This window comes from Podarcis pityusensis, assembly GCF_964106645.2.
Source record: "Podarcis pityusensis genome assembly, chromosome: 15".
In the NCBI taxonomy this organism is placed as follows: Eukaryota; Metazoa; Chordata; class Lepidosauria; order Squamata; family Lacertidae; genus Podarcis; species Podarcis pityusensis.
In genome coordinates this window covers 15,744,847-15,761,841 of record NC_138040.1, presented here as the reverse complement: position 1 = coordinate 15,761,841, position 16,995 = coordinate 15,744,847, and the positions used below count along the sequence as shown (strand labels likewise).

Genomic DNA, 16,995 nt, shown 5'->3' with positions numbered 1-16,995 from the left:
CGACACCTTTTTCAGAGGCTGCTTCTGCATGCTGCGGACATCCCTCGGAGCCGTGTTTGTGAGCCTGCTGCAAACCCCCATCTCTGCTGAGCATCCATGCGCCATGCTAAGCTTGAAGAGATCGAGTCAGCGAGCCAAGCTGCACAATACCCCGTCTCCAAACCGTACATTCACTTTTCATGTGTGAAAAGGGGCTGGTGGTGAGAGATGGACTCAGGGGGCAGAGAGGTGCTGTCAAAGCCACCAGCTCCTCTGCACAGCCTTCTCCCTGGGGTTGTCGGAACGGACCGTCGGAAGGATGCTGGAATCCAAGCCCATTCCATGTGGAAGGTGGAGCAGATCTCCTGTTTCAAGAAGTGGCCTCCATGGGGAACGATCTGGAGAAGAAGCAGGACAAACCCTGGTCTGGACGCACCCTCACAAAGTCTGTTTGCTTGGGGCCTGCATGCGCAGCTCAGTGTGGATGGGCCTCCTAAAATATCTAGGCCCCCTTTTTTTACGTTAAGTCAATGAGCCACCCCTACCTTTGCTGTTCTCTCTCCATCAACCACAGAGAAGGAAGAGACCTGAGCAGGTGGGCGGATGCCAGGCACCTGTGGGTGCCAAATATCGGGGGCCCCTGTGCAGCCAAAGAATTGGGAGAACCTCACTTCACGTTGGAATAAGGAACATTGAACATGCTCTGCCAGAGGCCCCTACAGGAAACCGCTGGGCAAAAGAGGATTGCAAAGACCCCTTCATATTACCAGCATCTAGTCATCTGGAATAGGCTTCATCTGGCAGTGAAGGCTCTATTGCTTGTTCGCATCAGAGATACCTGCTAGTTTCCGTGATGGCGATGCCTGAATTCTCTTTGTTTTAAGCTGCCTGCACGTCTGGCTGTTGCAGCATTTGGAGTTGAGCCCAAATTCAGCCAGGGACTCCGAAACCCCTGCCTGAGAGCTCAAAGAACCGTCACAATGGTCACCTTGTGCCGAAGACTCTGCATGAGGAAAGCCCGTCTCACAACCACCGCAGGCCCTGAATTTTAGGCCGCTTTTGCGTCAAGCCACCAAACACATAGATCAGGTTGCCAACTAACCAGGGAAGAAGCCACCCTGGCCTGCTCCTGTGCCTTCAACAGCACCTTGATTTGCACAAACCGGCAGCTGATGCTTTTCATGGCGTGGCAGGAAAATCCTCCCTCCTAACCCAAGTCCCATGTCTGCAGATTGACCTGCTATTAATGCACAGGAGAGCAAGGGCTGGTTGAAAAGTTGGCAACCTTAGCATAAGCTCAGCTTCAAAATATTCCCTTTTTACTCCTTAGGTTTCTTACTGCCTTCTTGTTATTCCTTTATTGTTTGATATATTTATTATTGTTGTCAATTATGGTTTACTGTTGATTATTAATTATTATTTCCCACCCTCAGCCAGGAAGAGAAAAGTTACATTTCCACATGTTCCTCTGCATGAGATGTTGGCAAAATGCCTGCTTTTTCCAAGTCACTCAGTTTTAGATGATATTATTATTATTATTATTATTATTATTATTATTATTATTATTATTGCAATTGGAGTGGTGGAGCATTGACAAAGCTCTTTGGAAAACTGATTTGCTTTTGAGATGGCACACCTTCTGTGGAGAGGTGACCCTCAGCCCCAGATCTACAAACTCACACCTTTGTAGCATAGAATCTCAGAACAAAAGAATCCCTGGCTGTCAACCTCTGTTGAAAACCCTCTGAGAAAAAATAGTCCACCACATTGTCTAGGGTGGGGGGCACCAGGTTGGCAAAGGATGCCTTAATTCCCCCTGCCTCAACCTCTTATTTTGGGGAGCTGTGAAGGAGGTTTGTGTTGGGGTGGAGAGGAATGATTGTTTCTGGTTTTGCTTCTTTATTTTCCAAAACTTGCTATTTTCTTACCAAAAAAAGAGAGGGTCTATATCTTTGCACGGTTGTACCAAGAAAAGAGAAGGAAAGCTTTATTTATTTAAAAGCTGTAAAAAAACACACAAAAATTATAGGTTTATACATTCAAATCGCTCCAGTCGAAATATTTTTTATCCTGCTAATAAATGTAGCTGATTTCCATGAGTTTGTTGGGGCCTCATCCTGATTTGGGTCTGAAGTGTAGGTCCGTGTACTGCTGCAATAGCTCAGTTGGTAGAGCATTGGACTCTCAGCGTTGTGGGTTCGAGCCCCATGTCGGGCAGATTATTCCTGCATTTCAGGGGTTGGACTAGATGAACCTTGTGGTCCCTTCCAAATCTACAATTCTGTGATTCTTCGAATGCAGCGTAAGGAGTCAGCATGTGGACTGCATTGCTCTGTGGCAATATCACGACGCCAATATACAAATATACAGCACATTTGTGATCGGAATACTGCACACAGTTCTGGTCGCCTCAACTCAAAAAGGAGATTGCAGAATTGGAAAAGGTTCAGAATAGGACAATGAAGAGGATCAAGGGGATGGAGTTGACTCTCCTATGAGGAATGGTTGCAATGTTTGGGTTTGTTTTTTACTTTAGAGAAATAGATATTTTTCTCTCTCCCTCTTTTGTAACACTAAAACCTGGATCTGAATGTTGGATGACTAAGAACACATAAAAGAAAGTACTTCTTCACGCAGTGCCTAGTTAAACTGTGGAACTCACTACTGCAGGAAGCTGTCATGCCGGCCGACTTGCAAGGCTTTCAAAGCAGATTAGACAAATTCATGGAGGGACAGGGGTATTCAGTGGATATTAGCTGTGCTTCTGAATACCCATGGGGCTTCTAAAGATCTGTTTGCTTATGTTATCATAATGAGAGAGAGACACACTTGCTGGGAAGGCTGAGTTTCTGAAGCCCTGCATGACAGCCACTTTTTTTCTCCCCTTTCCCTCCAAAAAGCCCCTGGTTTTGAGCAGTGCCATCACAGGGTTGGCAGCAGCGCATGGACAAGAAAGTATGCCCTTTAGCTGGCTGGACTCCAAAAGGTTGGAGGAGGGACTCCATAAGCAAAGCAGATGCCACCACCGCCAATTACTGCTCCATGCAGCTCCCATTTGGGGGTAGTTAGCCCTGGCCTCCTCCAGAGGGCATTTCCTAGAATCCAATAAGTGTTGAGTTGGAAGGGATCCCCAAGGGTCATCTAGTCCAACCCCCTGCGATGCACAAATCACAGCCAAAGAATCCCTGACAGATGACCATCCAACTTCTGCTTCAAAACCTCCAATGAAGGAGCGGCCTGTCAGCTTCCGTCTGTTCCACAGTCAAACAGCTCTTGTCATCAGAAAGTTCTTCCTGTTTAAGTCAGAATCTCTTTTCTTGCCATTTGAATCCATTGGTTTGGGTCCTCCACCCTGGAGCAGTGAAAAACAAGGGTGCTCCATCATCCACCTGCTTTGAATGCAGAAGATTCCAGGTTCACTTTTCAGCAGCATCTCCCTGTAGGACTGGAATGTCCCCTGCCTGAAACCCTGGACAGCTGCTGCCAGCCGGTGTAGGTAATACTGTTAGCTGGATGGACCAATGGTCTGAGTCAGTACATGACAACTTCCTCTATCCCCCTTCCCCTCCAAGGAAACGACAGGAAACTGGAGTGTGGGGTGGAAATATCTTTTTTATTAATTCCACGTGATTTAATTCACATCCCTGTTTTGCAAATCCTCCGCCTCCCCTCTGGAGACGGCATCTAGGTTCACTTCCGGGTCAAAGTGCGTACAGATGCTTCACAGTCTATTGAAGAAAAAGAAATCTCGCGTGCTCTTTCTTCCCCACCCACCCAATGACTCCCCAAAGTAATACTTCCCCGTAGGCGAAACTGAGGCAGAGTGAAAACATGGCAAAACTCCAAAAAGCGCCAAGGGCAGCTGTATATGAAAAAATAATACAAACTCTTCTCTTCAACTATGTTACAGAAAAAATAACCTGAATGTAGTGGGGGAGGGGGGGGAAGGGGCCTCAGACGTACCGCACAGAAGCACCCCTCCCCAAAATGCAGAAGGTGGTGTGGAAGATTCCCCCCCCCCCCCAGCGTGGAAAAACTCCTTGAGATGCTGGGCCTAACTCTTCAGCAACCAGGGAGTTTAAAAGCACCTAGAGGGATGGCGTGGCATGGAGAAATCATTGCAAGACAAGAGGCCAGGATCCGACCAGCCCCACTAGCTGGCAAAAGTAGGGTGGGGTGGGGCTGGAGGTGGCTGGCCCAGGCCCCTTCACAAACAACAGAATGGGGGTGGAGTGGTCCAGAGAACAAAGATAGCAGCAAGGGGCTCAGGAGCCCCAAATGGGAGATCAGGATTGACTTGGGACACAAGGGGTGCACTCTGCATGGGCCCCGTGGAAATGCAACGCTTCCCAGTTCGTTTGAAGGAGATCCCCACGGCAGAGGGGGGCACAGCCCTGGGTCACCCTGGCTCTGATGTCCCACACTCTCGCAAGCTTGCCTTCCTCCCAGATGTTGCAGGAAGGGACCCAGTCAGGTCAACCATGGAAGGGAGGCCACAAAGACAGGCTCAAGAATGATCCAAGTGGAGCCCAGAGGCAGCGAGCGACTCAGTGACAATGCCAGTTTGTAAATAGTTTTTTCGTGAAAATTCACCAGCATCTTAGTCCGAATATCTCATAATATGCTTTTTTTATACCATTTTTCCTAGTACAGTGGTACCTTGGTTCCCAAACGGCTTAGTTGTTGAATAAATCGGCTCCTGAACGCCGCAAACCCGGAAGTAAGTGTTCCAGTTTGTGAATGTTTTTCAGAAGCCGAACATCCGATGCGGCTTCCAATTGAGTGCAGGAAGCTCCTTCAGCCAATCAGAAGCTGCGCCTTGGTTTTTGAACGGTTTTGAGAGTCGAATGGACTCCTGGAATGGATTAAGTTCGAGAACCAAGGTACCACTGTATGCATATTTTTGCTGCTTATCGACTCCTAGAATGTAGAGTTGGGAGAAGTCACAGCTAAATTGCAATTCTATGATTCTTCTCCATCTTCTCCAAGGTGCTGCTAAAAGAAAGGAGAAGCAGCAGACAAGGAGGCCTTGAGGCCTAGCAGTGGGCCCCTTGCAAGAGTGTGGGCTCTCAAGAGATGCCCGATGGTGCCAGCTCAACCTCCTCCGGGCCCAGCTCTGCTCCACTCCTAAGCTGTGGAGGTCCCCCTCAGACCTGGGAAGCATTTCCGGAGGATGCAAGCCTGTGTGCCCAAAGCTCTCCGTGGGAAAAAGAGGAGTGAGCCGATGTCGCAAATAACTCCCCGCAGCACGACGGAATCCCCACCAGCAGAACAGCAGCTTGGCGTGGAAGGGCGAGGCAGAGCAGAGAAGCGGCTGGAGGGGAGGGGTCAAGCGCATCATGCCACCCCACAATGCACACCGAGAGCACTTCTCTCCAAATACCCACAACTAAGGGGCGACAACAGGTCCTCCACCAGCAGGGTTAGGAGACTGTCTAAGGGGGTACGGACAGAGAGACAGACAGACACACACATCTGGGCACAGAGAGATACGGACACCACATGGACTCTGGGCAGCGCACAGGCCATGCCTTGAATGTTGCGTGTCACAGGTGCGAGTCCTGCGTCCCTGCGAAAGTGACCCACATACAGAGAACAAATGAAAGGGGGCAGGCAGAGAACCAGGGGACGACGAAAACCTGAAGGCACCGCTTTGCAGGAGTGGGAGACTCTGCCCAAGGCAGGGAGCGAAGAGAGCCTGTTTGCGGGGCGCTGGAATGAGGCACCCCAGAGATTCTCCACCCCCAAAAGAAAACCACACACGCACACACACAACGCTAGCTTGTGGAGCATTAGCCAGCCGGTAACAGGAAGGAACGTGCTCAGTGGGGTGTTCCAAGACTTTTCGCAGCCACAAAGCGTGCCAGGCAGAAGTTGGGGGTAGTGTGGGGCAAGGGGGCGCCCCCCTTTCCCTTGCAGGGTTTTTGTCCAGGTGCCTCTCCATAGACAAGGGTATTTACAAGAGCTTCAAGGTGCCCCTCCGACAACTGTGCATGCCAGGCACAGATCCCACCCATCCCACCCCCAGGGAAAGAAGCAGGGAGAACCAGCTCCCAGCCACGCAGGGTGCCACGGATGGACGTGGCCTCTTTGGACCCAGAGACCGGCTCTGGCGGGCATGGTGGGGGGGAAAGGGGGCAGACGCAGGGAGCTTGCAGGATGGCCCAGCAGGATGGGAGGCGTCTTCCAGCCCCCCGGTGCTCATTCTGAGACCTCGGGGTGCGCGGGGAGCCCGCCCTCAGCCTGCCGCTGCGTCTCCCAGAAGTCCCGCTCCAGCTGCTCCAGCTGGGAGATGAGGGGCAGCTGTATGGCCAGGTGCATCCGGAGGGCTTCTAGCCACTGCTCCAACCGGCTGAAGGAAGGCCTGGAGGAAGAGCAAGGAGGACATGAGGATTCACTCTTGCAGGTAGGCTGCTCCTGTGCATGGAGGCTCAACAATATTGTAAGAAGAGCCTGCTGGCAGGGGTGTTGTAAGCGGTGGGGCCCAGGAGACATAGCCCACCCCTCCAATTCATCTCAGGGACCTGTGGGTTTAGGGGGTGTTGCAAGAGGGGCCAGGAGGCTCTGCCCCCCCAAAAAAAATTCATTAGGGGTGTTGCAAGGGGTGAGCCCAAGAGACACAGCCCTCCAATAGTTCTCTAAGGGGCCTGATTGTTTCTGGGTCAGTACATACATTTGTTGGTGGGGAGTGAATGGGTCGTGATCTGAGAAAATAAAGGCACCCCCAACCTGTGGCCCTCCAGATGTTTTGGCCTACAACTCCCATGATCCCTAGCTAACAGGACCAGTGGTTAGGGATGATGGGAACTGTAGTCCAAAACATCTGGAGGGCCGAAGGTTGGGGATCCCTGAAATAAATGATTTGAAGAAGAATCACAGAATCAAAAAACTTTAGAGTTGGAAGGGGACCAAATTATCATCAGTCCCACCCCTGGCAATGCAGGAGTTTATCTGGAGATAACAAATGGGAGTAACTGAAGGGGACTTTATTTAGGGTTTGTTGGGAATAGGAATAGGGGCTGGACCAAATAATGTCTCTGTGTGTGATCTGGACAGGGAAAATGGTTGCCCTGCCTCCTGTGACATTTAACTTCCAAATGTGAACCTACAGCTAGCTATAAATTACCATATGCAAATTAGTTCCTATGGGCCCACCCCCGAGGGACAGCTCTGAACATCCTGACCCCCTTTCCAGCACTAGATCCACTTCCCATACATGCCCCCCCCCGCCGCTCACCGTTTCTCGTGATCCAGATCGCAGCAGCGGACGGCAATGGGGAAAAAGCTTGGGGGGCAGTTGGGAGGGCAGTAGCGGTCCAAGAAGCCCCTCACATTCAGGCCGAAGTCCAGGGTCCGAGGCAGGTAGTCGGGGTCCGCACTGACCCTCCCGATGATCTGTGTGCAATGGAGAGGAAGGAGGTGTTAGAAGTGTCTCCCTGCATTGGGGGCTCATCCAGGATTAGAACCCAGACAAACATTGGAAATCGCAAGAGATACCAACAGTAGAAGAATGGCAGGTGAAGATGTTGGACTTTTTGGAGCTGGCTGACCTGACTGGAAGAATCCGCGACCAGAAGGAAGAGGAATACCAAGAAGATTGGAAGAAATTCAAAGAATATTTAGCCAAATATTGTAACTTAAGATAATTAGAAATCACTTCGAAGTATCAAATAGGCTTAAGACTAGATTAAGAATGGATTGTAAAGAATTAAGGATAAGAATACTAATAAAAGAGAAGAGGATAGTAAATTGAAGGAGTTAAGTTTAAAAGAAATATGATTTTGGAGATCTGTTACAAGGTGATACAATGAAATTCAGTTAGGGGGGATCTGAGGAAGTCAGTTAACAATGAAAGTTAAATTAGGTTATAAGTAATAAGTGTTTTTATTTGTCTTTTCTTCTTCTTTTTTGTATTGTAATGTGTTTTCTTTAGTGTGTTTTGTATGTTATTTCTGTTACAAATTTGGAAAATTAATTAAAAAAGGATTAGAACCCAGAGCCCAGCGTAAGAGGGACCCTAACACTAGAACTCACAGCCATATTCAGGACAGATAAAAGAAACGCCTTTCTAGTTAAACTGTGGAACTCCCTGCCACAGGAGGCAGTGATGGCCATAAGTTGGATGGCTTTAAAAGAGGGCTTAATACATTCATGGGGGAGGAGAGGGCTAGCAATGGCCACTAGCCAAGATGGCTATGCTCTGATTCCACAGTTGGAGGCAGCAAGGCTTCCAAATAGTTTCGGAAAGTCCTGAACCTTTCATTATTCAGCTTCCTTGGATATCCATTAGTTCAAGTGTCAACTGGAAAAAGCTTTTCTCTATTCCCTCTCTCCATGCCACGCACGCTTCAGAGAAAAAGGTGCATGGCTAAAATTCCAAGTGATTAAATCGGCAGGCAAAAAGGGCATGGTTTGGGAAAGTTGGGAGTAGCAGCCGGCGCAGCCAAGCCTACTTGCCTCGCAAAGGATGATGCCAAAGGAAAACACGTCCACCTTCTCGTCGTAGCTCCTGCCTGCACAAGGAGAGAGAGGGAGTCCATTACCCAGGCATCAGGCCTACAAGCGCTCTCTCAGCAACCCATTTCTCTGCCCACATGGTGCTGCCTGCAGACCCTGGTGCTTCTCCGTGCCAAAGAAAGAGCCATTTCACCTGGGCCACAGGGGCACAACCCTTGTGGGAGACATCTTCCCAAAAGTGCAGCTCAAACCGGATTGTTCAGCCCGGTCACAGAGGGCGCCTGGGAGGGCGCCATCAACTGCTCCCCACTTTACAAGGCAAGTGTCAGGGGGCTGTCAGGGGGAGCAGGTTTATCAACAGGTCAGGAGGGAGACTCAAAGTCAAGTCAGCTGCTTCATTCGGGAAATTTGCATGCAACAGAGATCACTCAGGCAGGGCTGCCCTCACTGAAAATGTTGCACCTCTTCTTCTTCCTAGCTTTCCTCTTCCGGACGTCTCCCAAGCAGATGCAAACTCCGTTGGGGAGGAGGGAACCCCCTGCCTTGGGCTTTCCTAGCTCTCCATTTGGCTATGTGTAACGCTCTGTGTGATCTTGGAATCAAAGGGTGAGGGGAGCTCAAGGCAGAGGGACTGGGCAACTGCTGTGAATAAGCTCTTGCAGTTTCTGACCCCTCCCTGAACTCTTATTCCGATCCTGAGCTTGAAGCATAATAATAATAATAATAATAATAATAATAATAATATTGTATTTATACCCTGCCCTCCCTGGGCTCAGGGCGGCTAACACCAATAAAATTTCAGTGAAAACATAAGAAAAAATAAAATAAAATACAGGTTAAAATGCAGTTTAAAATGTATGTCCCTTTTCCTGTCCTTGGAAGGATTCCTGCCTCTGGCTCTCTTTGTTCACCCAAGCTGCCTGTTTCTTCCACCTCCCGGCTTCCTCCCTCCTCTGATCTGCCTCCTGTGTCCCACCACCACTCCCCTGAGTCGGCGCCTTCTTCCTCTGTGGCTTCTCTAGGGAGTCCCTCATCTGAAGACCCCGCCCCCTGCACTGCTTGTCATCCAGCCAAACCCTGACAGGAAGGGCCATAGCTCAGTGGCATGCAGAAGGTTCCATCCCCAGTGACATCACCAGGGAGGATTGGGAAAGACCCCTGAGCCTGAAACCCTGGAGGTCCGCTGCTGCCAGTCAGTGCATGCAACACTGAGCAAGGTGGACCAATAGTTGGACTCAGCGTAAGGCTGCCTCCTGCATGTGGAACCATGGGGATCCGACTGTTTGCACCTGCTTGGCATGCAGAAGGGCCCGGGGTCGACCCACAACAGCGTTGGGAATGTCCCCTCTGAAACCCCCGAGAGCTGCTGCCAGTCAGTGTAGACAACACTGACCAAGATGGAGCAACGGTCTGACTCGAAGTAAGGCAGTTTCCCTTGTTCCCATGAACCTTCCCTTGCTCTGGATGCTGAACGCCAAGCAAGGAAGCCCTGGCAATGTCCCCACTCGCCCTCCCTCTGCCCCACTCACCGTTGATCATTTCCGGAGCCATCCAGTAGGGATTTCCCACCACCGTGTACCTCTTCCTGCGGTCTGGTTTCTTCAGAGTGGCCAGCTGGTTCTTCTCATCGACCATCAGCCTTGCAAGGCCAAAATCGGCCACTACCACACTTTTGTTCTGTCCGGGGAGAGAAATGGCCTTCATCAGCCACATGGCAGCTTCAAGATCCCCAGTCATTGACAGAGGAAGTGCAAGACCCTCCCTGCTGCACTGGACCTGGTACCGCAACAACTCACCTCCCGCACCAGACAGTTGTGCGTGTTCAGGTCTCTGTGGATGATGTTCATGGAGTGCAGATAAGCCTGGAAGTGGCAGGGGAGGGGAGACAAGTTAGATTTTTTGCCATGCTTCTTTTCAGAAGACTTTAAAGACGTTTTCCTTTTCAGCAGATTTTTATATTTTCCCCAAACTCTATACTGATTCTTCCTAAGAATATGGTTCATAAAAGTTTCATAAATTTTCTCCTTCCCACACCAAAGACATGCATGCCAGCCAAATTTTAAGTCATGACCTTCTAAGTGTCTGCATTATCCAATGTAATCCATTCTTTTAACCAACACAAACAGGCTGCCTCATAATACATTTGCAGGTCTGGCAGGGCAAAGCCTCCTCTTTCTTTTATTTCTATCATAATTTTATGTTTAATTCTTGGCTTTCCCCCTGCTAAAGGCACTTGGCACCCAGATGTACACTGCCTCTGGACAGTGAAGCTCTTCTGGATCGACAGCTCCAGGGATGCCTCCAGTTATGTTCTGAATGCCCTGGTCCAAACCAGGAAAATATATCTCCCCAGAGGAAATTGTGATGGCTTTGTTCACTCCCGAACCTCACATAGCACCTTGTCGCACTGCATTGCAGGAAGGTGGCTGATTCCCCTGTGTACTCACCATCCCTGCAGCAATGTCTTTCGCAAAGCTGACCCTCTGGCTCCAGGGATACTGACCATCCTGAAAGCAGAGATGTAGGTGGTGAGGGGGCACCCCGCTTTCTGGGCAGAGGAGCAAAGACAGCCGGGCAGTTGGGATAATCATCGTGGGCTTGTAAATGGCAAAGGATATTGCAAGTTGCTTTGGGATGCCTCACGGGGATTGCTCCATAAATGAAATAAATGATATTTTCTATGCACTGCTTTTAATTTAGAAAACCCCAGGGCAGTTCACAAACACTTGGTGGGTTGTGAATGCATCCCCTTCTGCCATTTGTCAAATTCAGCCATGATCCCTGCATTGCAGGGGGTTGGAATAGATGACCCTTGGGATCCCTTCCAACTCTAAAATTCTATGGAATTATATTTTAGCAAAATTAGGTGAGGCTGTAACCTTCTTATCTGAGCTGGTGGCAGGTGGGATGGCGGAGGCAGAAACCAACCCCTGTGTTGTGTAAATGAGGGTCTCCCAAGCCCCCGAGTCACCTAGGTTGTAATCTCTGCCGATGCCCTCACCATGTTCTTGATGATCCCACGGAGCGTCCCTCCCTTGATGTACTCCGTGATGAAGTTCAGCCGCTTGTCCTTGTAGAGAACCCCGATGAACCGCAGCACGTTGGGGTGCTCCAGGCATCGCATCACTTTCACCTGGCGGAGGGAGGGCGGAAGAGAACCACAAGGGGGTCAGCCACCAGGCCAAGATGGAGCGGCAGAGCTTATCCAAGAATTTATCTTGGGCCAGAAGCAGTCAGGGTGGGTGGGGAGGGGCAGCCTAGCAGATTTATTCAGACTGTATTAGGGCTTCTCCCAAGCAAACTGGTTGGATTTCTGTGACTTCACAGAAGGGATGCCCTCCAACATTCTAAAAGGGAAGGGCCAGCCATGGAATGCCAACATACCGGCTCCAATTGGTTGGATTTCTGTGACTTCACAGAAGGGATGCCCTCCAACATTCTGAAAGGGAAGGACCAGCCATGGATTGCCAACATACAGGCAATCCGTGAGAGAGATGGAAGATGGAACTAGCTTGTTTTCTGCTGTTCCAGAGTGGAGGACTTGAACCAATGGAATCAAGTTACAAGGAAGGAGATTCCGACTAAACCTTAAGAAGAACCTTCTGAGTGTAAGAGCAGTTTGACAGAGGAAAGGACATTTTGGAAGGTGGTGGACTCTCCTTCATTGGAGGTTTTTAAACAGAGGTTGGATGGGCATCTGCCAGCGATTCTCTAGCTATGATTCCTGCATTGCAGGGGCTGGACTAGAATACCTTGGGATCCCTTCCAACTTGACAATGCTATGATTCTATGACTCTATGGTAGCTATCAAGGGAAAAACAGAGTAGGGTATTTTGAGGGGACTCCACAGCTACTGGAATATACTTAGGTTAGACCTACCTCCTTAAGGAATGTTCTTTGGGTCTCCTCATCAAAGCGGATCAGTTCCTTCATGACCATCACTTCTCCCGTTTCCCGGTGCGTCACCTGCCAAAGGATGCATTTATTTCTTTAAACGTTTTGTGGTCCACTCTCAGTGCCAGATTTACATATAAGCTAAACAAGCTATAGGACCCCACTCTCTTGGGGCCCCCAAAAAATTTAAAGGGGGAAAAACTGGATGTACATTTCTAAAATATAAGATAAAAAAACAGATAAAATAAAACCTACATACAGCAACAGTGTTTTGTGTTGTGTAGGCTCCTATTTGTTATGTGTGAATGGCTTTAGATACCTATTAGGTCCATAAATCACCATATAGCAAATTTTCAACACATACAAAAACCAGTGACAATTTGTTGTTGACAAAGGACAGCTGGACATATAAAGGGCCCCATTACCTTCAGTAGCTTAGGGTCTCATCAAACCTAAATCCAGCCCTGCCCACTCTTCATGCCCAGAAAGGAAGCTCAAATCTTTAAAACATCATTAACAGTATTAGCGCATCTCATGCGGGGGTTCAGTTCCACGGGTTCCACAAATGCACGAAAATCGTGCATACCCAAACCTTTGGAGCCACCCCACAGCTAGCGGGGAAGGGGAAGAGACTCCTCCGTTCAGCTGGAGCACTAAATGGGCATTGCCCAACCGCAACAAGGCAGACAACTTAAAAGCTCATTTTGTGCCAGGTAGCCAAGCAGAAACAGCACGAAAAGAGCTTTTAAACTCTCTGCCTTGCTGTGGGGGGTGGGGTGGGGGGCAAGGTGGGCTCATCATGTGGGATCTGGAAGGCTGGGGATGCTCACACGAGATCTCACAGGAGTTCAGATGGCTCCACAAGATCTTGTGCGAGCATCCCAGAGTGATGTCACAGCATGTTCATCATCAGTAATAAATAATAATAATAATAATAATAATAATAATAATAATAATTTATTTATACCCCGCCCTTCCCGGTTCAGAAAACTGGGCTCAGGGAGGCTAACAACAAATTTAAAACACGTAATGGATGCAACAAAAAACAGCATAAAATACAGTATAAAATGTGAATAACAACAAATTCAAAATCAATTTAGGGGGGAAATCCATCCAATAAACATTAGATGATCACCAGGGCTAGCTGGCTAAATTAGTCCTATTTGGGCCAGCGAGGAAGCCAGGGGAGAATCAGTGAGTTGCCCGGGGTTGGTGTGATCGAGCCATGGGCAAGGCCCAGCTGGGGAAAGGCAGAGCGGGCACACTGGTACCTTGATTGCCTGCCCAAAGCAGCCCTTGCCCAAGACCTCGCCGTGGATGAGATCCGAGGGGCGGAAGATGCGGTGAAGCCGCGAGACGACTCGGAGAGACTCGGAGCGCCCAATGTCCTTCCGCTGCGAGGCAGGGGAGCCCAGGGAACTGGAGCAGGGAGATTTGTCGATGCTGCAGCTTCGCCTAGGAGGATCAAGGCAAGAGAGAGAGAGGTCACACCTGCCCTCTTGAAAGGGGAAATGCGGGACCTGTTTACCTACAAGATCACCCCAATTGCGCCCACCCAACCGCTTTGGCACTGTACCTTCAGAGCATGTTTGAAGCATGTTTTTTCTCAAAGATTTCTGGGCAACACAGCTGGGAATTGCAGTTCATGCACTGGTTACCAAAGACTAGATTACCGCCATGTGCTCTATGTGGGGCTTCCTGGCACCTGATCCGGAAGCTGAAGATAGTGCAGCATGATTGCTGACAGGAGCGAGGCCTTGCCAACATGTAACACCTGTGCTCAGAGATCCACACTAGTTGCTGATTTGCTACTGGGCCAATTTCATCGTGTTACTGTTAGTATACAAAGCCCATAACACTTTAGGAACAGCTTACCTACGAGTTTGCCTTATGATATATGAAAGATTGGTGGTGTTTCAAATTTTTGATTTTTTTGTATATCTTGTAAAAGCTTATAAGTAAAATTATTTTTTAAAAAACTATTATTGCTGATAATTTGATTGTTTTATATTCTTCGTAAATTGTTTTGCGCATTTCTTTTTACAACCAAGCAGTGTACACATTTTGAAAAAAAGATGAAAAAGGAGCATGTACAACCCTGCCTCCAGCGTCCCCCAACCTGGTGCCCCCCTGGTTTGCTAAACTCCCACCATCCCTGACCCATCGTTGCTCCAGTGGGGGGGGCGGTACAGGCATAACCCCCCCCCCCCCGATTTAGGGCTGGCAGCTTAGCCTTACATGACGGAGCGCTGGCGGATGGCGGACGGTTCTGGGCAGGGGGTGCGGCTGGGGGAGCGGAGGGGGCTTCGCAGCTCCGAAAGGGGGCTGCCGCCACTGCTCTCCAGCATGTCGTGCGGGTCGTGCTCGATGGTGAGCTGCAGCAGGCGGCTGGTCTCTTGGATCAGCAGGTCAATCTGCAGAGCGGACACAGTAAGGCAGGCCAGGTTGGAGTGAATAAGTGACTTCTTTGCGCAGTGCAGAGTTAAACTGTGGAACTCCCTGCCACCGGGGGCAGTGATGGCCACTAACCTAATAATAATAATAATAATAATAATAATTTTTATTTATACCCCGCCCTCCCCAGCCAAGGCCGGGCTCAGGGCAGCTAACAAGCAATAATAAAAACAAGTTGAATGGATACAACTTAAAAACAAGATTAAAATACAACATTAAAATATTGAAACATTAAAATATTAAAATGCAGCCTCATCACAGGAGGAGAAAGGAAAAAGAAAGAGGGGGAGGGAATCAAATTGGCTCCAAGTCAAAGGCCAGGCGGAACAACTCTGTCTTACAGGCCCTGCGGAAAGAAATCAGATCCTGCAGGGCCCTGGTCTCATGAGGCAGAGCGTTCCACCAGGCCGGAGCCAGTGTTGAAAAGGCCCTGGCTCTGGTTGAAGCTAATCTAACTTCCTTAGGGCCCGGGACCTAGATGGTTTTAAAAGAGGATTAGACAAATCCATGAAAGAGGAGAGGGCTACTGAGGGCTGATAGCCAGGATGGCTATGCTCTGCCTCCACAGTCAGAGGCAGTAATGCTTCTCCATACCAGTTACTGGAAATGGCAGGAGGGAAGAGGGCTCTGGTGTTCAAATCCTGCTTTTGGGCTTCCCCTTAGGGCATCTGGCTGGCCACTGCAAAGACAGGATGCTGGACTAGACGGGCTTCTTTGGGCCTGAATCCACCAGCCAGATTCTTCTCATGGAACCTCCAGGTCCAGAGGCAGTCTATCTAGATACCTAGGGATAACTGGCCCCGGTGAGATCAGGATGCTGGACTAGCTGGGCCAAGGGCCTCTTCTGATGTTCTTATGGGGAGCCCAGATGTTTCCCGGAAAGGCATGGGATCCAGCAGTTACTTTCTCAAAAGCATGGAGGAGAAAGAACCCCCCAGAACATCACCTCGTCTAGGGGGACATGCCGGATCGGCGTGCCATTGATCTCCAGGATGCGGTCGCCGACGTGGATGGAGTTCTTCATGTCAGGACTTATGCAGTCGGGGTTCAATCTGTTTCCAGGGTGTTGGAGAGGGAGGCAAGAAAAGGGTTATTATTCCAAGCTGGCATATGGGGCACCCCCTCAAACCCAAGTCCCAGAGGAGCAAACCAGACTCCAGAATTCCTAGCGGAGGAAAAAGCAGGACCACAATGTCACAATGCATCAATCTCTTATTTACAGTTGACCAGGCTGAAGCCAGGGTGGACTTTGGTAATATGGTAGCCTGAGAGAGGACAAAATTTGCTCCTCTCTAAATATTTCATATTTTCACAATAATTCCTTTTGGTGCAGTTGTTTTTTTTAATGGATCTTCTCAGTAAGGTAAAGGTAAAGGGACCCCTGACCATTAGGTCCAGTCATGACCGACTCTGGGGTTGCGGCACTCATCTTGCTTTATTGGCCGAGGGAGCCGGCGTACAGCTTCCGGGTCATGTGGCCAGCATGACTAAGCCGCTTCTGGTGAACCAGAGCAGTGCACGGAAATGCCGTTTACCTTCCCGCTGGAGCGGTACCTATTATCTACTTGCACTTTGACGTGCTTTCGAACTGTTAGGTTGGCAGGAGCAGGGACTGAGCAATGGGAGCTCACCCCGTCGCGGGGATTCGAACCGCCAACCTTCCGATTGGCAAGCCCTAGGCTCTGTGGTTTAACCCACAGCACCACCCGCATCCCTTGTTCTTCTCAGCAGATACCCATATAAATAAAGGTGATATTATTGTTGTTGTTGTTATTTTGTGCCCTCTTAGCTCGGCACCCTGTACAGGGGAACCACACACGCTGCTGGAGCCTCGAGCTCCAATTTCACTTGACATCCAATGGATATTTCAAATATTAAGCGCAATGTAGTGCTTAGAATGTCAGGCTAGGATCTGGGGAACCAGTGCTTGAATCTCCTCTTAGCAATGAAGCTCATTGAGTGACTTTGGACCAGGCACTGTCTCTCAGCCTAATCCACCTCACAAGGTTCTTCTGAGGATAAAATTGGGAGCAGGAGACCCATGGGTGCCCCCTAGAGTTCCTTGGAGGAATTGATGGGATATGCATGTAGTAATACACAAGAATAAAGCATGTTAACCAAAAACACCTGATAATATTTGATATCATTAGAAAGATGGCAAATCATGGTATCCAAAATTTTGTAACAGCCGTATCACATTATTCAGAATTC

At 49.3% G+C, this 16,995-nt stretch overlaps 1 protein-coding gene across 3 annotated transcripts in view; it reads right to left on the bottom strand.

Annotated features, from left to right (window-relative positions):
- Positions 1-3,573: 3,573 nt before the first annotated feature.
- Positions 3,574-16,995, bottom strand: part of LIMK1 (LIM domain kinase 1) — a 36,136-nt gene continuing 22,714 nt past the window's right edge. For all 3 annotated transcript variants that reach the window (XM_080983844.1, XM_080983843.1, XM_080983845.1), the window contains 11 exons: positions 15,731-15,836; positions 14,569-14,744; positions 13,602-13,785; positions 12,316-12,402; positions 11,438-11,569; positions 10,884-10,943; positions 10,233-10,298; positions 9,966-10,113; positions 8,437-8,492; positions 7,217-7,374; positions 3,574-6,343 (listed from right to left, as the gene is read on the bottom strand). In XM_080983844.1, coding sequence (XP_080839970.1) covers positions 6,181-6,343; positions 7,217-7,374; positions 8,437-8,492; positions 9,966-10,113; positions 10,233-10,298; positions 10,884-10,943; positions 11,438-11,569; positions 12,316-12,402; positions 13,602-13,785; positions 14,569-14,744; positions 15,731-15,836 — 1,336 coding nt within the window. In that variant the 3' untranslated portion in view covers positions 3,574-6,180. The remainder of the gene's footprint in view (positions 6,344-7,216; positions 7,375-8,436; positions 8,493-9,965; positions 10,114-10,232; positions 10,299-10,883; positions 10,944-11,437; positions 11,570-12,315; positions 12,403-13,601; positions 13,786-14,568; positions 14,745-15,730; positions 15,837-16,995) is intronic.